Here is a 23,043-nt window from a genome sequence, read left to right on the forward strand (position 1 = left end):
ATGGACTTGGATTTACTTTATTATTATTATTATTATTATTATTATTATTATTATTATTATTATTATTATTAAAAATCATATGATATTCGATTCGGTTTGATTTTTGCCAAATCGTTCAGTTTTGTACCAAATTGTTCGATTTACAAGAATCCCAAACCGTTCGAATTTCTATTACTAATTCGGTTCGGATAAGCCGAGCCGAATTGCCCACCCCTAGGGTATCCTCTCTTCTGGATGAACAAATTTAATGTGTACAAATATATTATTAAAAATATCTCGTTCAAATCCTTTAAATAACATTCATATTGATTTTTTTTAATATATCATTTTCATAATTGTATGTTGAACGTACAATAATGATCATGAATTTGCAGTAGTAATTTTATGAACCTACAATATTGACTTTATTATCCTATACTCCTGCAGTAGATACTTAATGATACGCAATAGTGACTTTATAAACTTATAATAATAACTTAATGAACATATAGATACTACTTGATAAATATAAAATGATGATTTTATGGACCTATAGTAATGACTTTATAAACATGTAATATTAATTTTATGAATTTGTAGTAGTAATTTAATGAACATATAAATAGTACTTTATGAATCTATAATAATAACTTAATAAATTTACAGTAGTAATTTTATAAATTTCCATTAATGATTTTATAATAATTCAATAATATCTTTATGAGTACTCAAAAAGAATCTTTATGAACCTATAATATTAACTTTATAAACATATAGATTCCTTACCAAAAAAAAAAAAAAAAAAAAAAACATATAGACTCATTTAAAATTTAAAAAAATATCAATATAAATGCCATTTAAAAATATCAATTAAATTTTTAATGATATATTTTTATGCAAATCTTATTTTTACATTAAAAAATAAATGTAAATTATATAAAAGAGAAAATTTCAAATTTGGCCCACTGATTATTGGAGTTGTGTTAATTGTAACATTTGACTTTTAAAAATGTTAATTTAACACCTTAACTATGCAATTTCTATTAATTTTGGTCACGCCGACCAAATTGCCGGCGAAATCTCACCAAAAAAATTTAATAGGTGAAATAATGAAGGTATTTTAATCATTTTACTCATCTTTTCTTTCTTCTTCGGTGAGCTTCCCTCCCGTTTCGGCGACCCCTTCTCCGATGAGCTTGACAGCAAAGCCACTATTTGGTTTGACAACAAACAGTACTGGTAAGTGGTAAATCAAAACCCTAGTTCTCAGTTTTCACTCTCAGACTCTCTATTCTCATTTCTCCATTCTCGTGTCTCCCCGTCTCTCGCTTCTCTCCTCGAAGCCAATTTCTCTAACTGCTCTTACAGTGAGTCTCTCACACACACTCTCTGTCTCTCTTACAATGTTTTGAAGGTGTATGCTTATATGCAGCTTCTATGGAGAAATTAGCATCTGAGTATGCAACATTCGCTAAATATATATATAATGATTTTTGTAAATTCCGATCTTAAATTTGAATAGATTATTATATGCCATTTAACATGAATTGCCATGTCTACTCCAATTCTTGTAGAGGCTAAAGAGATGTGGTAAGAGTGATGGCCGGAAGAGATGGACAACCTGTGAAACAACTATTACAAGAAAGCAGAAGAAGTGGAAAAAAAAGCTCATCGAAGAAGAAAAAGTCGCCGGAAACGGAGAGAAGTTCATCGGAGATGAAAGAAAAGATGAGTAAAATGACTAAAATACCCTAATTATTTGACCTATTGAAATTTTTCGATGAGATTTGACAGATAATTTAACTAGCGTGACCAAAATTGATAGAAATTACATAGTCAATGTACTAAATTAACATTTTTAAAGTCAAATATTACAATTAACACAACTCTAATAATCAGTAGACCAAAATTGAAATTTTCCCTTACAGACAAAGAGTTTGAATTCATGTTATAGCACATGGGTTGTACTAGCTAGCCCACCACATTTTTTTTTTGATAGGGGCTAGCCCACTACATTTTTTTTGGGTAGGGGCTAGCCCACCACATTGACATTACTACTTTGGTGCATTGTGAATTTGTGATATCTACATTTTATAATTATAATAATAATAATTTAACCATAAAAACTTTGTTTCATGTGCCAAAATTTAAAATTTAAAATTTTAGATATAATTGGCACATTCCATCTTTACATTACTCTCTTTTTTTTTCAATAAATTATTTTAGGAAAATAATTTATTATTAAAATAAATTAAACCAATTGAATTATTAATTGCTCAAATTAATCAAATTGAAGTTTATGCATTTGATTTTAACCGAATTAGTTTTTTTTGGTTAATTCGATTGGTTATTTGGTTAACTAAATTAACTATCATTTGCATATGAGCTACTGCCTTCTAGTACATTGGCTTATTATATATGCATTATAGAGCTTTTGAACTATATAAATATATGGGAGATATTAAAGTATATACTTATCATCACTTGCTGTTAGATAGTATATTTATATAAATAAATAAATAAATGTATGAAACACTTGACTAGTAGGGGTGAGCATAATTATCAAAAAATCGACAAAATCGATAACCGATAACCGAACCGACCGATAATTTCGGTTATCGGTTATAAGCCTTAAAAAAAATTTGGTTATTCGGTTATTTATCGGTTATGAAAGTGTAATAACGGCGGTCACTGAATAACCGACACTATTATATATATATATATATATATATATATATATATATATATATAGGTTGTGGTGCGGTTAGGGTGCCTAGGTGCGGTTGTGCGGTTTAATCTGGGCCATTCATCTCGCTTAAATCGACGTTCACGATTACCAAAATTTTTTTTAAAAAAAAAAAAAGAAAAGAAAAACGCGATGACAATTTTGTAATTTTTGCATCTAGGTCAATATTAAGGTGAGCAATTCTGTGATTAATGTGCGTGAATTTTGTATATAAGATGTGTGTCTTATGCGTAAGGTGCGTGAGTTTTGTGCTTAATGTGCGTGGGGTTGTGCTTAATGTGAGTAGTTATGTAAACTTAAAGTGTGGGCTTTTGTGCTTAAGGTGCGTGAGATTTGTTCTTAATGTGAATGGAGTTTGTGTTTAATGTGTGTAGGGTTTGTGCTTAATGTGTGTGAGGTTAGTGATTAATGTCAGTAGTTGTTGAAACTTAAGGTCTGTGAGTTAATACTTAAAGTGCGTGAGGTTTGTGCTTAATGTACGTGAGTTTTCAACTTAATGTGAGACATTTTAAAATCTTAAGTGTGTGAGTTTTGTGCTCAAAGTACTTTGTTCTGTGCTTAATGTGCTTGTGTTTTGTACTTAAGGTGAGTGATTTGTGTTCTTAAGGTGCTTTGTTTGTGGACTTAAGGTGCGTGGTGATTTGTGTATTTAAGATGCACCATGTTAATGATTAAGGTGCGTCCAACCGCACATGAACCCTTCCATATATATATATATATATATATATATATATATATATATATATATATATATATATATATATATATATATATATATATATATATATATAATATTGCTTGTGAATGTTCTGTTATTCGGTTAACTGAATAACCGACCGAAACCGACATAATCGATTTCGGTCGGTTATGGAAATTTAAAAAATGCAATTAGTTATTCGGTTATCGATTGGTTATTAAACATAACCGACCGATGCTCACCCCTATTGACTACTATAGAACAAACAAGTTACCAAGAAAGGTGATGAAACATGTTCGACTCCCAATTGAGGATTGTATATTAAAAGTTAAAATGACATTGTTTCGATACAGGATCTACAATGCTATGTGGACTTTGGTCCACGATATATATATATATATATATATATATATATATATATATAGTGAAAGGTTTCGTGCGGATGTGCGTGAAATTTGTACTCAATTTGCGTGAGTGTTGTGCTTAATGTGCCTGAGATTTGTACTTAATGTGCATAGTTGGCCCCCCGCACTATGCAATCCTGGCTCTGCCCCTCTCTCTCTCTCTCTCTCTCTCTATATATATATATATATATATATATATGTGTGTGTGTGTGTGTTGGGCTCCTACCAGACAAAAGTATTCATGGGCCAAGAATAGTGATAGAAACATGATGCCCCACAAGGCCACAAACAAACAAGATAACAATCGTAGTTCCTCAACCAATAGTTAAAACATCAACCAGGTGCATGTTGTTACATTACTATATTTCATTTAAAATATCTTAATTAGAAATTTTTAATAATATATTTTTATGTATCCTTTTTATTTATATAAAAAATAGAGAATAATATATTTAAATAATAATTGATCTATTTAGTGATATTTTATGTACCAAAATTTGGTTAATGCATGTATAATGTTATTTCTATATAATAATAATAACTATGTCCATGATATAACATGGAACCCAGTCCACGATATAGTTTTGCCAAAGAACTCAAGAATGGCAGCCAAACCGGTAAGGCATTTGTTCATTTCATCATTGCTAAACCTCAACTCCCAAATACATACAAAACTAAGGGTGTCTTTGGTCGCTCGTGAGAATCGGAATTGGAATGAAAATTAAATACTTAGTAATGTTAATGAGTTTTAGTAAAAATATTTTGCATGTTTGATAGTAGGGTGAAATTGGAATGATTACCAATATTGTTATTTGGTTATATATAATCCTATAATAATGAGACTAAAAGTTTTAAAAATACAAGAACAACAAATCAAGACAATTTATTCTAATATAAAGACATCTAAAGCACAAATATGAACAAAAATAAATAAAAACAAAAATCTAAAAGCACTAATCCAAACTTAAAAATCAAATTACCAATTAAGAGGGGAAATAAAGGGATGAAACCCTTATTTTATTAGGGATGAGTTTTATAATTAAGCGGGTAATCAAATCCCATAATAGTGTTCTAGAAACCTATCAACCAAACCAAACAATAACAATGACTTTGATTTTGATTCCCATTCCTGATAGCTAAAACTCATGAACCAAACACAACCTAAATATATACATTATCGGGTATCATATTTTCACTATTACCCAATGCATATTATTTTCTTTTCTCACCTTATTTTCTAGCAACTAAAATTCCATTATTCGGTTAAAGAGAATTACAATTCTCTCCAACCATAGAATTGAAATTCCTAACCAAGCCTCCCCTAGGAATTGAAATTCATTGGAAGATGGGAAGGAAAAAAGCATTGTGTGAACAAATTTGCTCTTGTTCCTTCTTCCTTTTTATTATTATTTTCCCACAAAATTACAATTTCTTCTCCCTAATTCCCTCATTCCAACCCACAAAATTACAATTCCTTCCCCTAATTCCCTCATTCCAACCAATCGCCCTTGTGTAAGAAGGAAAATGAGGGTTCTTTGATAGGCAGAGCTGCAGCATTTCTAGAAGGAAAATGATATATAGTCTCCTAGGAAGTAAAACTCTCGCCACGTGTCATAATTTTATTAACAAAAGAGAAAGAGAGTAATAAAAACTGTGAGCCACTCTTTCTTTTTTTTTCGATGAATCAAAACACGCCAGATAGATAGGGAGTAAAAAATGAAAGTACGTGTAGCATTACTCGTTGTAGAATGCTCCCCACACACATCATAGTTATACGGGGTACGCAGTGAATCACTGGCTGTCAACAAAAACCCTGCATACATATATAGTATATTACAAGCAATGAGCAATCCCTGGAGGCTAATATTCTAATAACATTATTATGTGACAAAAACATGTGCAGGATACCAGAAAGAAAGAATAGAAAAGAAAAGACGCACCTGTCTGCCTAGTCAAAAGACAGCAGCTTGATTGTTATTATACACCCCCAAAACGGCTGGCTGGATCTCATCTCATCCATCAACACCAACACCTACATTGAGATCTGCAAACAATAAACTATTCCCAAACCTGAAAGCACAGCACATGTCAAACAATCCCCGTGAAATTTTTACAAACTCTACTTTCTACTAAAGCAGAATGGGATTGCTTTACAACTCTACTTTCTAAAGATGGGATTGCTTTACACTGCTGCTGCCAAATTTTTACAAACTCTACTTTCTACTAAAGCACAATGGGATTGCTTTACAACTCTACTTTCTAAAGATGGGATTGCTTTACACTGCTGCCATTGCAACGTGAAAGCCTTTTAAAGCCAGCCACCACAAAGGAGTTGCTTTCCTACTGTCATTGCAATCACCAACAAGGATAGTAAGCGGGAAAACTTACTATTCAGAGCCAGGTCAACAAGTGTAGTGTGACTTGATCACCAATACCATCTATCTACCAGTAGATCAATGTATATATGTTTTGCCTAAAACTTGATCTTATCAATTATGAAGTAATACATACAGGAACACATGTACTAGAAATCAGATTCCATAGTTCACAAGCAGGCCTTGATCGAGGCATGAATATAGAGGGATTCTTACACAGCTAAGTCAGGCGAGCAGTGCCCTGTCCATAAACTACAGTTATGCATCAGTGTTCACCAGATTGGTGGTCCGGTGCAAGTTTGAAATGAATATATACTAACAAAGTAAAACAGAAAGATGGAAAAGAATTCACTGCAACTAACCTTCAATGTAGGCTTATAGCAGATGAAAAGAATTCAGGATAGTCATTATTTGTAGCGAATAGAAAGAAAGAAAACCCAACTCAATAGCCTAAATTAAACAAGTTCAAGGAGGAATTTGTCAAGTTCTGAATTGATTTCCCTCTTACAATAATTAAAGATAGGATCTTTGGACTTCAGGCTTCCAAAAACTAAGAGATAATTAAGAAGTGTAACTATCAAAGCTAGAGATTCAAACTAGAGAAAAGCAAAGCAACATGAAATTAAATCCAATAAGCTGAAATAAGAGAACAGATAGATAACCAAAAAAAACAAAGGGTGGGTGGGTGGGGGTAGGGACAACAAGGCGAAATTAACCTCCATGGTCAATCTCTACGTATTACATTGCAGGTGGGTGGGGTTGCTAATGCTCGGGCTTTCTGCAGAGAATCATATGCATCGGACTGAAAATCCCAGAGTCTCCACCTTTCGTCAAATAATCGGCAGTCACGAACAGCATTTCATGGACATCAACTGTGCCCTTGGGGGCAATCCCAAGCCAGGCGAGAATGGTGACCAAGATATGGTTGCGCCAGTAAGCGATTCTTCCCATCTTGAGTCTTGTCCACCACGGTTTGGCCGGCGGCTTAGCTAAATCCTTTTCCTTGACGATCTCGAAACCCACTTTCCTGGCGATCTCGGGGATGTCCTTGTAGTTCCGCAGTCCGGGGAGGGCGTCGCCCCGCTCAATCCCGTGGATAATATCCACGTGTTCCGGGTTCTCCGGGCGGTACAACTCGGTGGTGACCCATTCATAAGAGACGTACATAGATCCGGGCTTCAACACTCTGTAGATCTCTCTGTACACGTCTTCCAACTGGGGGGCATGGCAGGTGGCTTCAATCGAGTACGCCCCGTCAAAGCTGTTGTCAGGGAAGGGCATTTGGAGGAAATTACCGCACACCACCTCGCACAGCGAATCCAGCCCGGCTTTCTTGTTGTGCAGTCTCGCCCGATTCACCTGGTACTCGTTGATGGTGATGCCGACGACGTTTGCGCCGGAGTGGGCAGCAATTGCGCGCATCGGGCCGCCCACGCCACACCCCGCGTCCAGAATACGGGCTCCGGGCTTCACACCCAGTAGATCCACCGCCATCTCCTCGTGGATTCTAGTCGCATCGCGGTGGGATTTCCCCGGAATGGAAGGAGAAAAGTGGAACGATTGGCCCCACCCCCACTCATAAATATCGGTTACAAGATTGTAAAAGGTGTCGACGAACGCCGGGACATTATCAGCAGTCTCGATCTCGCTGGGGCGGCGGAAGAATGACCAGTACTGCTTATACGTGTCCTCCACCTTCTCCTTGGCGATGGAGCCGCCGGACAGATCGACGGCACGCTTCCCCTTCACCTCAGCGGAGCCGAGCACGCAAACAAACCAGTAGAGACCGCCGGCGAGGACGGAGACAGTGCAGAAAAGAGTGAGAGCGTCCATAGCAGAAAGCAGAGAGAGAGAGAGGGAGAGAGAGTGAGAGAGTGGGAGAGATTAGGGTGAGTGTATAATAAGTGTATATAGTACACACTATTACAACAACCGCAAACACAAAACGGTGATTCATAGTGGCGAGTCGTGACAACCATATCACGACACGTCAACATCAGTGTTAACGGGATGCTTTCAATTTTTTTGGATTAAATTTATAAATTAATTTATTTTGGGAGATATTTGAATTTAACGTGTGGAATACAATGTTACGTACGTCGTTGCATACCTGCTTTGCCCAATTTTTCCGCAATCCTCATCTTCTCCAATACCAATCTAATCATTTTTATTTATATTCAAAAGATATTTTCCATAATAAATAATTATTGAATATCACCGTTTTATTAAAGCATAAGAATTACGGAGCGCCCGCATGGTAGCTCAAGTGATCATAGAGGTGAAATTTTGGAATAATGACCAGAGATCGAGTCTCACCGGCATGTCTCAAAGTGAGGGGGGCACGCGCCCAGTGGGCGCACCTGACAGTATTAATTTTTTTTTTAAAATCAATTTTCTCTTTTTTTTTTTCTCTCCCCTTCCCCATTCTCTTTCCCAATCACTCTTACATTATCCCCACATTCTTTCCAACTAATTTCTTTTTCTTTTTTTTTCTCTCCCTTCCCCCATTCTCTTTCCCAATCACTCTTACATTATCCCCACGTTCTTTGGAACTAATGTGGATGCTCTTATATACTTTTATAGTTGGCATCATAATATAATTTTTATATTATATACTTTTATAATTGGCATCATAATATAATTTTTATATTTTTATATAAGTGTAACAACAATCTGTAATATTATTTGATTAGATATATTATAAATACGATAAGTTAGTAGCTTAATGTTTAGCTCATTTGCCACTTGCTACCCGTTGAGTTAATGTGGGAGGGGAGAGAAAAAAAAAAAATAACAAAACAAAAATTGAAAAAAATAATAATAAAAACTTGACGCGCTCCTGACGCGCTACATGCACGCGCCCATGTAGACATTGGCTATGCACAACCAGTGTTGTTTTTTATTTTACTTTTTCCTTTTTTTTTTCTGACATTATCCTTGAATTTGCAGAACAAATATTTTCACAAATAACCCTACCCCACATTTGTTATTATCCCCACCCAAGATAATTCATCTGACAATAACTCCATAATATCCACTGATGTGGATGCTCTAAGTTATTTATACTTATTTCATATTCTCAATGGACGGTGGAGATATACTTGATCGTATAATTATGATTGTATTTTTAAAATCTTATCATAAAATTTTATATAATCATATGAGTTCTATAATATTTTATAAGATTCTATAAATCTTTACACTTTACAATGTTAAATTTTAATATGTAAATAATTTTATTTAAAGACGGTATTTTTTTAGTCTTTTTATATTTATCAGCTTATCAAAAAGCTCAGCTCTTCATTTTTCAGCTTATAGGAGTTATAGCTGATAGCTTTTCAGCGTTCAACTACTTTTCAGTTAGATTTGCCAAACATAGTCTAAGACAAATAATATTTTAATAATTGAAGGATGTGTTATGTTTCACCATAACACAAATACTTGAGTAAACAAAAGAGTTAATACATAATTTAGTCACTGATTATAGTAATTTTTTTCGATTTAGTTCTAAACATTTTTTTTTGTGCTTAATTGCATCATCGATTTTGATGGCTTTATTTAATTGTTCTTTAACGATTAGAATCAAGGACTAAATCAGGAAAAAAAAAAAAAACTACTATAGTCAAAATTACTATTGTTCTTTATCGCTGACTTCTGCTTCGGATTATGCAAGGTCAAACACACTTTGGGTCGGTTTTTAAGTTGTCTGATATTCTGTGTTCCTAGGTTGTCTACTTCGTTGCTTTCTGTTCATAAATTCGCTCAAGACAATAAAATCTTCTTTGAATTTCCACTCATGATTTTTTTTTTTTTTTTGGTGGTTTATTTGCATAATCTAATTAGACTTCAATCCTCATCGTTGTTAACAGATTAAAAAAAAAAATATCATAATATAATTTTTATATTTTTATATAAGTGTAACAAAATATTATTTGATTGGATATTATAATATTATTATTAAATACGGTAACGTATAATATCATTAAATTGTCACTATTTTGATAGCTGTTATTTGGAAAATGATGATGCGCAACGTGATTCGATAGGCAACCAGGAATCTTCCTAATATTGTACGGTCTTACGGCAGACAAGAATTGAAAAAACTGGTGTATTTTTAACCCTTTCTCACTTGTGAGACTAAATAATTGAATTAAAAAGAATAATGCCAACTATGAAAGTGTGAGATGAGTTGGAGGCATCAATTTCCTCCCTGTCTGCTTTGTGTTTTATGATTTGTTGGTTATATACTTGTATAGACACAGCCAACTGAGGAATTTGGGCCAATTTCTGTTACTTGCATATTCACAAAGACCAAACTGTATGTTTGTCAGATTGGGTGCCCATTTATGTGTGTATGAAATATGGGCTTTAAAATAAAGTCAAAATAAGGTTGTAGCAGCTCTAGGAGTCTAGCACAATGCTTACTTTCTCATTATTGCACTCCCAACCAGCATGGTCCTGCCTTTGCAGGATAGTAAACATTTTGAACATCAGGTTTGGTGGAGGATCAGGATCCATATAGTAGTTTCAGCACCCTTTGCCATGGGTCTCTGCCAGAAACAATAAAAACTCCAAATCATCAGTTTAGTAGCAGAACATCACCATTATCAACACTTACCGGAAACACCATCATTGTTTCTTTTCTGACTTTCAACAATCGACAGTCACCCATCATGCTCTTCATCATATTCTATGTTACTAAAAGCATCAAGGTCTTCATCAGTAATATCATCAACGTCGCAATCATCGATACCATCATAAAACTCCTCTTCACTACCATTCTCTTCCTCAGCATCATCCAAGACCTCATCACATGTAGTGTCATCGTTGTTGGAATAATCATCAGTATCACTGAAGAAATCATCTTCATCTTCCTCTACATCTTCATTAGTAATGTTATCATCACCGACCTCTTCATTAATAATGTTATCTTCACCAGCCTCCTCTACCTCTTCATCAGTAATGTTATCATCAACATCATCCTCTTCATCAGTAATGTTATCATCATCATCATCATCTTCTTCTTCTTCATCAGTTATGTTATCATCATCATCATCATTCTCCTCTTCGTCAACCTCTTCATCAGTAATGTTATCATCATCTCCATCACTCCCATCATATAAGAAGTATTCACCGTCACCACCATCATCATCGTCATCATCGTCATTAATAAGACTTCTAATGCCAAAGAAATGTACTCGGCGAGGCATGGAAACCTTATACAAAGAAAAATAAAATTAGAGTTTACTCAACTGATGTAAGATTTACAGCAAATCTAAGTATTATTTAGTAATCAACTATCATCATTGCAAAATGCAAGACATGAATGGTCTTGGGAAAGGAAATGGCATCCAATTTAATATGGTGTAAGGTTTAAATCTACAGCAACTGAAATCAGACAAAAAGAGATGGTTGTGAAGTACACATGATATAACCAACAAACTACTAAGTACACAACTGATGTTTACTAAGGTTTAAAACAAAGAATTCTCTGGAGTTATAGTAGGTTTTAGATGGGGTAACTCCAGTTTTGGTCCCCCAACTATTGTGTTTTTCCACTTCTGGTCATCGAATTCAAAGTTGATCAAATGTGGTCTCTTCTCTTAACTATGGAATATGTGCTACTTTTAATCCTTTGTGACAACTAAATAGTGCCACTCTTTTAAAAGTTGGGGTCCAAATCTAGTTGATTTGAACTTGAGGAAGGAAATACCCAACAATAGAGGGGCCAAAATTGGAATTAACTCATTTTAGATGAATATCCAACTCCTCACTTGGAATGCCAAGGATACAGATCATCACATATTGGATCCATTGCAATTGCATTTAGATGAAAGTGAGGAGTTGGATATTCATCTAAAATGAGTTAACTACTCAAATCATCACATATATAGCCTATTACTATTCTCAAGTGTACAAAGCAAAAACATGTTTCCTGTTAAGCTTTTGGAATGCCAAGGATACAGATCCTATTTAATAAACTACACAAAAGGCCAAAATTAAGTAATCATTATTAACATGGATGAAAAGTACGAAACACAATTTACTGCTTTCGTTCAAAAAATATACAGTTTAGATCATACCTTCTGGATATTTACAGGCAAGACAGCCTTCTCAGTTGCTTTTGGGGTCCATATTTTGATGTCACTCTCAATACCACTGCTGGCAAGAACTGTGGTGTGAGGATGAGATTCGATGCAATTTACAACATGTTTATCTGCTTCCATAACATTGACAAGCTTCCCACCCTTTTTGTTCCATATGAAAATTCGACCACAGTCTGACCCACTCACAACATATTCACATTTAGGGCCAAAGAAATTAACACCCTTCACAGTCTCAGAGTTTTGGTGTCCTTTGTAGGCTTGGGGATCATCTTTTGTACCAGCACAGGTATCTAATGAAGATATACCTGATTGGAGATGAGGCCCCATTTCACCATTATCACTTTGGTTAGACAGGGGAGAACTTGGAGATGGATCCGGTCCAAGACCCATATTTTTCGAGAACATATAGATCAATTCATCATTATATGAAACAAGAAGTTCACTTTGATCTGAGAATGCCAAGCCAGTAATTCCCACACTCTCATCACCAACTAAATGCGAGGGACAGAAGAAGTCAACAGGTTGACCAAAATCTGACGAATTGTCCCATTTACACTTGCGAATATCAAACAGCCTAGCATATTCATCTGATCCAGCAACAGCAAAGAAATTCGAGTTTCTTGGATCCATTGCAATTGCATTTAGATGAATAAAAGACATATAATTCTTCCTGGGGGGAAGAGGTTGGCAAGTAAAACGTTCAGTGGCTGATTCTGTTCTCAGATCAATCTGTGAGTATATACGGAGGGATTAGACACTAGAAACCACAAATCAAGAACAAAAAAAACAAAAACAAAACAAAAAATAGATATATAGAAATGTAGACTAGGGATGGAAAAGGCATCCTGGATGAGTCACAAGGGAAGTGTGAAATATGAGGATTGCAAAAACAAATTCCATCATAAAAATGTTCAAGATTAATTTCTACTCAGGACTAATTTGAACAGAATCAAACAACAAAATGGCAAAATGAGAAACAAGGGCGAGTGAAAGAAGAAAGAAGTTGCAGCTTACACGTTGAACAAGTCCATCTTCACCACAACTGTACAAAATGTAAGGGCTTCCTGGTTCAATTGCTAATTTGTGAGCCCGTCCTAGGTGTCTTGCCAGCATTTTTGTCTCCACTTTCCCATGTGCTAAAATCTGAGCGTGTCTTATCTGAAAGGAGTATCATAACTAAGAAGGGAACGTCCTTTCTCTCTCAACCAATAAGAATAACCACACATTCTAAATCATACATAAAATTGTGCAAAGATATGTGCTACAAGAGGGTGTGGGTGTAATGTAAGTAACCTCGGCTAATTTAAACAAGCATGCATTCTTATACCATCCATCAAAGTCCTCATGAGCCCATGTAGACTTACAGATCTTACAAGGGGGTTCAAGTTTCCTAATTTACTAGACACCTCTAAGAAATATAAAATGTGACAACAGTAATTGCATATTTGCATATAGCATAGCCACCAACATGAAACATTGCCAGCAATTAAGGTTAAGTAACATGTTAAAAAAAAGGGGAAAACACCAACCAAGTGATACATCAATCCTCAGATACCTGTCCATCAGCAGCACAGGTAACAATACTTCGATCCTCAGTGTATGGCATGAACTTGGCTTGAAAGACATTATTATGATGCCCTGAATGGAATGAGAGTCTAATTTTCCCAGTTTGCCAGTCCCAAAGTACAACCTTCCTGTCATCAGAACCTGATACAAGAATGTCTCCATCAGCATTGAAGCTGACTGTATTGACACAACCTCCATGTTTTTCAAGCTTCCGAAATATCTCAAGACGCTGCACAAGGTCCTGCACACAGACAAAAACAAGAGCAGAACAATGTGGCATTCTCAAATTTACGAAATCCAAGCAACCAAATGGTTGGCCTAATGCAAAAGGTTGCTCACAGTTAAAACCTAAACAATTCCAATCCAATTACAAGCCTTCTCTAGGGTCCAAGTTCATGTTCCATAACTTGCTAAAGGGGAAACACCACCAAACTCTGAGCCTCTGACAAACTCAATCAGTCCTGCTGTCACTCATGTTTTTGTGATTGCTACATTAATTTACCTCATCATTCACTAATTAATATTTATGTACACACACCAATTCAAGTGCACAACCAGGCTTCATTACTATTTCTCTTCCCCTACTTAAACACACAGACAGAAATCACACACTAAATCATCGAAAAGGCAATGTTCCGAGGAAGATTTTTAAAACACACGGTGCTGAAAAGTAAGAATTAGAGTGCTATGACATAAGAAATTAAGAGTAATGAGTGCTCATGAATCAAAGATTAGATACGAAGCATGAATGTGAAACTGAAAAAAAAGTAAATGGAAAACCTCGGGAGCGGCGAGGCGGAGAGAGAACTTTCTAGTGGAGAGTTGACCGATCTCTCGTTTCCAGACATCGACAACCGCGGTGTCAAGGCCGGTGGCCGCCCTATTTCTCATGGTTGCGGGGGATATGAATTGAGGAGGAGAGGATTACTTCGATTTTTTGCTTTTTGTTTTTTAATACACAGGGAGGAGTGAGAGCAGAGAGGAATTCTAATTCGAAGTGGATCAGTAATTGTAATTTCATTAAAAGTACACAAATACTGTAATTGTAAATTGTAAATATATATATACCGGGAGTCGGGGACTAGTTTGTAATTGTAACTGCCAATGTAAATGAGTTAAGTTGCAGGCAGGATGGGAGACGAAAACTGTGTGTGCGAACTGCGAAGGTTGTGGGTGGGGCCCCTAGAGGATCTCCCGCGATTTGACAGCTGACTGGGTGTTTGGACAATTCTTTTGAGTTTCAAATTACAATGTTCAGTTTGAGGAAATATATTGCAATTTTCTCAATTTTTTGAATTGAAATTCATGTCTCTCCCTATGAATTACAATAGTATGGTAAGAAAAAACATATGAAAATGATCTCGTTGCTCTTAGTTATTATTATTATTATCCGTATTATTATTGTTTTTGTTAATTATTACTTAAAAATAATATTTTAATTTTTATATCACTTATTCTCTTCACATTCTCAATTCTTCAATTCATTCCAACCACTCAATGTAATTTGAATTTCTATTTTATATTCACAATATTCTTTTTTCACCGAATTACACTAATAAAAATGTAATATAAATTAATAATATTTTTTTTAAAGCTAAACAATTATAGATTTATTAAGCTAATATAGAGAAAAAATAGTAACAAAATCATACTCATAGGACAAATGACCTGCTTGTTTATACCCGCTAGTCATAATAATTGTTGAGCATATAACCATTAATGTGTAATCTAACTATTAGCTTAGGCTTTTAGTTGAGATGTAGCACATGCTTTAATTATTATAATAATAATAATAATAATTATTATTATTATTATTTATGTAGTGTGATGACTGATGACACATCTGTTAATATTTCAAATGGATGATCACATGATCGAATTCAGATGGTTCTTTGAGCTGAAAAAATTAGATAAAGTATAACATATACTACCTTGTAAATGCCAATGACCTTGTGATCTAATGACACTATAAGTTTCTCTCCAATATGGGAGGTGGTGGGTTCAAGCCTCAGGGGCGGTATTGACTCTTTGTACTTATGTAGACAGTAATACTCAAAAATGAAAAAAATACTACCTTGTAAAAAATTATAAATGTAATTAAAAAAAAGGCTATAATCCACTTAAAAAATTAAATGAAGACTCACTATTATATAATTACCACAAAACACAAAAGTTTAAATTTGTTCACCAAAATTCAAATATTCATTTACAATTGCCACATGCAATGCATAAAGATTTGAGTATTTTCACCAATTAATTTTTTTTAATAAAGATTTTGGCCCTGTTTGGTAAAAAATTAATATATAGGTTAATTTTGGCTTATTTGATCACTATTAATTGTTTGATTTAGTTAAAATATCAATATAAATATTTAGTTAATTAGTTTTTTGCAACTTCAAAATGCTAAAATTCAAAATGCTAAAATTCAAAAAGCTACTTCAAACAATTTTTTCAATTAGCTTTTTGAGAAAAGAAATTATACCAAATAGCTATCAGCTAACAGTTAATTTACCAAACATCTTTCTACAATCAGCTAATATTATCAATTATTTATACCATTTAATTAACACAATCAGCTAACAGCTAATAACTAACAGCTAATAACTATCAGCTAACAACTATTTTATCAAACACAACCTTTGTTGATTAATGGTAGCAGTTCAAAGATTGTTGAGGCAAGATTTTATAAATACATAAACTATATCGTGGACCACTGGACCATATAACGAATGGTATTAATACAATCATTATTGTGTGGACCATGGTCCATACAAGTTGTGTGGATCATATTTTTTATACTATAAAATAATGTACATTCAGTATAAAAATAATGTACATTCAGCACAAAAATAATGTACATTGTAATTAAGGGATGTATATTATTTTTGTACTGAGTGTACATTATATTATATAATGTACATTTAGTACAAAAATAATTTACATTTAATATATTAAAAATGTACTTTATATTATGGTTCACATAACATTGTGTGGACCATGTTCCACACAATAATTTGCCGTATTTAATAGTTGTGGGCCTCTACAGTTATGATAGCATTTGTGTCGGTTTACTTGAGAGGTCTCAGGCCTGGCATTCAGTTTTTCTACCTTTGGTGTTGGGCTCTGTTTGGTTATGCGGTTTCTAGGCTTTCTCTAAACTGGGTGGGGACACTCATATTTGTTATCAAATTTTTTCATTTCATTATGGCAAATTATATTGTAGATCATGAATAAAAATATATTAATAATATATTGAAGGTACATTATTTATGTGCTAAATATTTATTATTTTATAATATACAAAAAAAAATGTATATTCAATATTAAAATAATATACATTCAAAAAATAACTTTTTATTGTATTAAAAATATACATTTAATATAAAAAAAAAAGTGTACCTTACATAAAAGTATACCTTTTGTTGTAAGGTGGACCATGGTTAGATTATTTTACTATTTATTGGGTTATAGATTGTACTGTTGTACTAGACACCTATGGTATCATGAACCAAATTCTAAAGGGCATCTTCAATAGTAAGGTTTTTAGAATTGATTTTTGAGGTGCTAAATATGAAGGAGGATAAAGAAGAATGTGAGAAAAAATGAAAAGAAAAAAAAAATGCCTGAAACAAAAATAAAATAAAATAATTATATTTACGCGCTCAGCTTGGCGCGTGACACGCTCGGATGGGCTCCTTTTGTGCGCCTCCCACGAGAAAGAGGTTGTCTCTTTCTCCCTCTTTTAAGACTTATAATTCTGAAAAAAACCTTGATCTTTGCAGAGAGAACTCACTCCCTCTCTTTATCTTTCATGTTGCCAAAAAACCTGCAAAAATCAAGAAAACCCTACCTATTGTGGATGTCCTGTTTTGCATTGTGGATCACGATCCAAATTAAGTATATGTAGTTAATATATTATGTACTTTTAATTTATGTACTCACAGTTTACATATTATATATGTACATTCAGAAAATGCATAATCGGTTAACGGATGGTACATAATAAGTCAACTACATAAATATACGATGTAATTTGGACTAGGATTCGTAACATGCATGGTGAACCATAGTCCATGATATAATTTACTGAGTGGATACCATACTCTTAAAAAAAAAGTTGAGAAAAGTTGAGACTTGAGATTACGTCAAAGGAGAATCAAAATTTTCATTAATGAATTAATGAATTATTACAAAATATCACTTTAAATTTCACAATTATACATTCGTTACTTTGTTGTCCATCAATTGTTAATATAGTGACTTTTTTGTCCTTGAATTTTATCAGAATTGAGTTGAAAAAATAAAACCACTTCATAAATAATTGAGAGACAAAATTGGCATATCCTTTAATTTAACCTGGTTCATATTTTTAAGGGGAAAAAACAAAACGATGAAGCTTTCTCCTAAGTTTACACCTTCTATATATTAATGCAGTATCATATTTGAGAGTAAATACTCAAAATGGTCCCTCGACTATAGCTAAATTTATAAATTGGTCATCGACTTTCAATTTCAACAAATTAAGTCCTTAACTTTGTAATTTTAACACAATTTGATCTTCTGTTTATTTGACCGTTTGTTGACTGTGATTTTTGAGGATATATATGTAATTTCACGGTCCATCGTCGATTTTTTAAGATTCTGGTTGCATTTCCAGACCGCACGGTTACATTTGAATCTGCTGTCGAAAGCAATCTACCAAATCCGGTCGCCTTTCTTCATCCTCCCTTCAGATTCAATGTAGTTGAGTTCGTACCAGAGCGAAGAAGACGATGTGTTTTCGAACCAGTGCAACGTCATCCTGGAGGCCTCCACGTGTTCCGACGAGAGCTGAAGGTTCTTCTGGAGATCGTCGATCACAGTCAACAAACGGTCAAATAGATGGAGGACCAAATCGTGTCAAAATTACAAAGTTAAGGACTTAATTGGTTGAAATTGAAAGTCAAGGACCAATTTTTGAATTTAGCTATAGTCGAGGGACCATTTTGGGTATTTACTCCATATTTTATTATGAACAGAAGGAATTTTTTTTAAAAATTTTTTTTAATGCTGAAGTAACATGTCAGTAAGACAATCAATTATCTTATTCTTGCTCGCATGGGTAGCTCAACTGGTTATAGAATTGAAACTTTGAAAAAATGATTAGGGATCGAGTCTCACCAGCCACAGTGTGGGAGTAGCCTCACAAAGTGAGGGGGTTCCTTTTGGAAGAATTATCTTATTCTACTTGTTATAAATACGCACCAGCTAAATATTCCATTAACGATGCATCTCTTATTAACAAGTATCTATGAAAATTTACAAAAGATATCGACTGTAACTTAACAGCTAAGTAAGGATTGCATTCGAAAGTAACATTAAGGGCACTTTGGTTCGCGAAAAATATTTTAAGAAAAAAGATATTGAAATTCTATAAAAAAGTAATTATTAGGAAGATGAATTTCATTGCTCGGTTGGTGAAAAATTTTTTACTAAAAATATTAATTATATTATTTAGTTGGATTTGAAATTGTAAAGAATAATGAGTATAAATACCTATATGCCCTACAAAATAATAAGGAATAAGGTACAAATTGACTACTGAACGTAACCTGAAAATGCAATTAGGCCACTGAGGTACAATTAGGCCACTGAACACTCAAAAAAGTGCAATTAGCCCACAGAACACTCTAAATGTATGCAATTTCACCGGATAGCAGGTTACCATCAATTTTATCAGGTTACCTGCTTACGTGACTGCTGAGTTGGAATTTTTAATAATTTTTTAAAAAATTTAAAAAATTTACTAAAAATTTAAAAAAAAAAATTAAAAATTTACTAAAAAAAAATATTAAAATTTACTACAATTTAAAAAAAGAAATTTAAAAAAATTTATTATTAAAATTTATTAAACATTATTAAAAATGTCAATTCAGCTGCCACATAAGCAGGTAACCTGCTAAAATTGATGGTAACCGGCTCTCAGGTGAAATTGCATACATTTGGAGTGTTCAGTGGCCTAATTGCACTATTTTTTTTCGTTCTGTGGCCTAATTGCATTTTTATGTTACGTTTAGTGGCCAATTTGAACCTTATTCCAAATAATAAAAGTAATAACAATTAAAGAAAGAACAACAAGGGGATGTTGCCCTCTTTCCCATAAGAACAAAGTCATCTTCGGACCAGTCTTACTATCTCATGATGGTGTCTTTGTTGTGGCCATAAACGATGATATCAACTGCCCTCAATCTCCGGCTTTGGTTGAAGCAGCAGGGTGTAAGGAAGCCCTCTCCTGGCTTAAAGGTCGGAATATTAGAATACTAAGGCTAGAGACGGACTCTCAGAATACGGTTTACGAGCTGCAAAGTACCACTGCAAACAGAAATTATTTGGGCTTTGTTATCCAATTTTGTACCAACTTTATGAAGAGTTTTGACTCTGTAACATGTACTCATATTAGCATGTCGGCGAATTAGATCGCCCACACCTTAGTTAGGGTGGTTGGCTCTCAAGCTGGCACAAGCTCTTGGGACCAGGTCCCTCTCGATTGTATCTTACCGTTTTTACCCTCTTTATAGTAACAATACCCTTCCTTTTGTTAAAAAAAAAAAAAAGAAATAAAGAACAAGGGTAAAATTGTCAAGCCACCAAAATTTTTCTTCCCAACTCCCATAAAAAATAAAATCACATGTCCTATCAAGAATTTTGTTTTTCTCAAATTTGAAAAATTCATTTTCCATTGGAAAAAGATTTCCATGAACCAAAACAACATTTTTCTCCGCTTTAAAAAAAATATTTACCATGAAAAAACTTTTTCATCAAATCAAATATCCCCTAACTCCCTAAGAATCCATACACGGTAATTGCTATTAATATTAACGGGTATGTTGTAATTATGTACGAAGCAAAAGAAATGAGGAGCCCTTTATGTACACAAACAATAAAAGAAGCACCTTATTGTTTATTTATTTATTTTAACGAGAAAAACATGTAGTCACTATTAAAAGTGTTCACTAAATAATTTTGTTCATGTATAATAATTCATAACTCACACTACAAAAATCTTATGTGATCAGACCAAACATTTTGTTTAAACTTAAAAGCGGTGGTCCATGCACGGACCACGCCAGTGGATGGCGCTGCGATGACATGCATGCCTTGTACTCTTCTCTTTTTGTTAAAGTTACCCAAGGCGACGGCGACTCCATTTTGGAAGAATTTAAAGTCTAAATTGTCCACACATTTTAGTTTAATGGTTCAATGTTCGAATTTCGACGGCCACAATGTAGAATTATGCCTAAAATGGATAGATTTTTTTGTGTGCACCGGCATTTGACCCTGTCTTGATTGAGTCATTGAGTCACTGTAATTTACACCCTCCAAATGTTCTGTCAGGCAGGGTATGGTGGCCCGAAAGCCCCGAAGTTGGGATTTAATCTTTTGGGAAAAGAATTTAAAGTCTAAATTGACATGGTAAATAATTAAGCAATTAAATTCACACCACCATCATAATTAACGGACTAAAAGAATATTATTTCCTAATCTCTATTTTAAGATTAAGTATCATATACCATAAATTAGTCGGTTTCAGTATAAAATATCACATTTCTTAATTTTAAAAGTCATTAAATAAATAAAGAATAAAGTAAATAAGTACTCATACAATAATACAATATATCTAAAACATAAAATAAAAAAAAATTAAAAAATCTTAAAAACTATATGTCTATATGAGGGGACAAGAACTGTTGCCAAAAAAAAAAAAAATTAAAAAAAAAATCAAATTTGAGACCTTTGAAACTCATAACTAATATTCACCCTTACAAATTTTACAATGTCATAAATTATAATATTGTATATTTGGTACTTTATACTTTATTAGAGATACATAAAAAGAAAATATATAAAAATATAATAAATCTCAATCCATGTTATATTCATAATTTATGTTTTTTTTTTTTTTTTTAAACACATCATGCTATAAGATAGTTAGGTGTACTATACACCTAATTTTTTCGACAAAAATATCTCTATCATTATAAATTATGGTTATTGTATGCATGTATTCAAACATATTTGAGTCAACACCACATTCACTTAAATTTGATCTCATGACCTCCTATATGAGGGAGTCACTACATGCCATGAGCACAATGTGTTTTACTATATTGAAGTAATATAAGAAATATGTTTGATTTCATTTAAATTTTAACTAAATGTTACCATAATTATATTTAATAATTTATCATATCTAAAATTCTTTAATAATATTAATCATACCATAATTATATTATTATTCAAATTATCCAATACAATTTTAATATACGGAGTAATTAATATAAATTCTACAACTATGAAATATATAAAGCACATAATACACTCGTCAAAGAATTGTAAAACTAATCATAATGTTACAAGTTTGACTCCCAACAAGAGCGATCTATTAACATTTTTTATTTGAGCCGATCAATTATAGAAAATTTAAATTATTTTACCTCCTTATGATCATTTAAATTATTTTACCTCCTTATGATCATTTGCTGGTTAGAGTCACAAGACAATTAAATTTACCTAGTATATTACTTCATAATGGTTGCGAGTTTTTTGGTCACTAAAACAAGCATTGTAAATTTTCAAACTTAATTTAATCGAGCATCTTATCGTATCATATCACTTCCAAAGAAGCACATACACTGGAATTAAATTAGCCACACAATCTTTTCAGAAAGACAGCAAAGTTAAATTAAAGCATCCATTCTTGTTGATCGAGCTGGCCAGTGCAATCAAAAACTTTGAGTTTAGTTGACGATTAAATATGTTATTTACACGTATATAAAGCATTGTTTTTGATGCCTTTTGTTTTCAAAAGATGAAATAATTTACACGTATATTACATTAGTGGGTTCTTAAATACTTTGGCCGACAAACTTCTCCCACTTTTATTTTTGTGCTTTCTAATGAACACCATAACTTCTTGTGTAATTGTGCTTCTAATGAACAGTACAGCATAACTTCAATTCTGTCAACTGGAATCGTGGAAAATGTCTTAGAATATAATCAAATTAATATTTTTTTTTTTAAAAAAAAATGTACTGCAATAATGCATTCATCAGCAACTACTAATTAATCAATGAAAATTGAAATGAGTTATTTATCATCGGGAGTTAAATTGCGTTGATAAAAATTATTC

General features: G+C 33.3%; 2 protein-coding genes and 1 long non-coding RNA gene across 6 annotated transcripts; all 3 read right to left on the reverse strand.

Annotated features, from left to right (window-relative positions):
* Positions 1 to 4,972: 4,972 nt before the first annotated feature.
* On the reverse strand, positions 4,973 to 6,176 carry LOC109162136. Its single transcript, XR_002051033.1, has 2 exons — positions 5,767 to 6,176; positions 4,973 to 5,639 (listed from the first exon to the last, which is right to left on the reverse strand). It is a non-coding gene; the product is annotated as an uncharacterized LOC109162136 (long non-coding RNA).
* A 452-nt stretch (positions 6,177 to 6,628) lies between these two features.
* LOC109162135 (24-methylenesterol C-methyltransferase 2) lies at positions 6,629 to 8,108 on the reverse strand. Its single transcript, XM_019310847.1, has one exon. The coding sequence runs from the start codon at positions 8,032 to 8,034 to the stop codon at positions 6,964 to 6,966; it is 1,071 nt and encodes a 356-aa protein (XP_019166392.1). The 5' UTR covers positions 8,035 to 8,108; the 3' UTR covers positions 6,629 to 6,963.
* A 2,205-nt stretch (positions 8,109 to 10,313) lies between these two features.
* Positions 10,314 to 14,861, reverse strand: LOC109161581 (DDB1- and CUL4-associated factor 8). 4 transcript variants are annotated; one of them, XM_019310042.1, is made up of 6 exons: positions 14,655 to 14,861; positions 13,864 to 14,115; positions 13,323 to 13,466; positions 12,285 to 13,037; positions 11,255 to 11,417; positions 10,314 to 11,218 (listed from the first exon to the last, which is right to left on the reverse strand). In XM_019310042.1, the coding sequence occupies exons 1-6, from the start codon at positions 14,763 to 14,765 to the stop codon at positions 10,866 to 10,868; spliced, it is 1,776 nt and encodes a 591-aa protein (XP_019165587.1). In that variant the 5' UTR covers positions 14,766 to 14,861; the 3' UTR covers positions 10,314 to 10,865. The 4 variants fall into 4 exon arrangements, with proteins under 4 accessions (XP_019165587.1, XP_019165586.1, XP_019165585.1 ...); XM_019310041.1 differs by having other exon boundaries at positions 11,249 to 11,417; XM_019310040.1 differs by having other exon boundaries at positions 10,314 to 11,417.
* Between the last annotated feature and the right edge of the window lie 8,182 nt (positions 14,862 to 23,043).

The sequence above is a fragment of the Ipomoea nil genome, unplaced genomic scaffold (assembly GCF_001879475.1).
Source record: "Ipomoea nil cultivar Tokyo-kokei standard unplaced genomic scaffold, Asagao_1.1 scaffold2926, whole genome shotgun sequence".
Lineage (NCBI taxonomy): Eukaryota > Viridiplantae > Streptophyta > Magnoliopsida > Solanales > Convolvulaceae > Ipomoea > Ipomoea nil.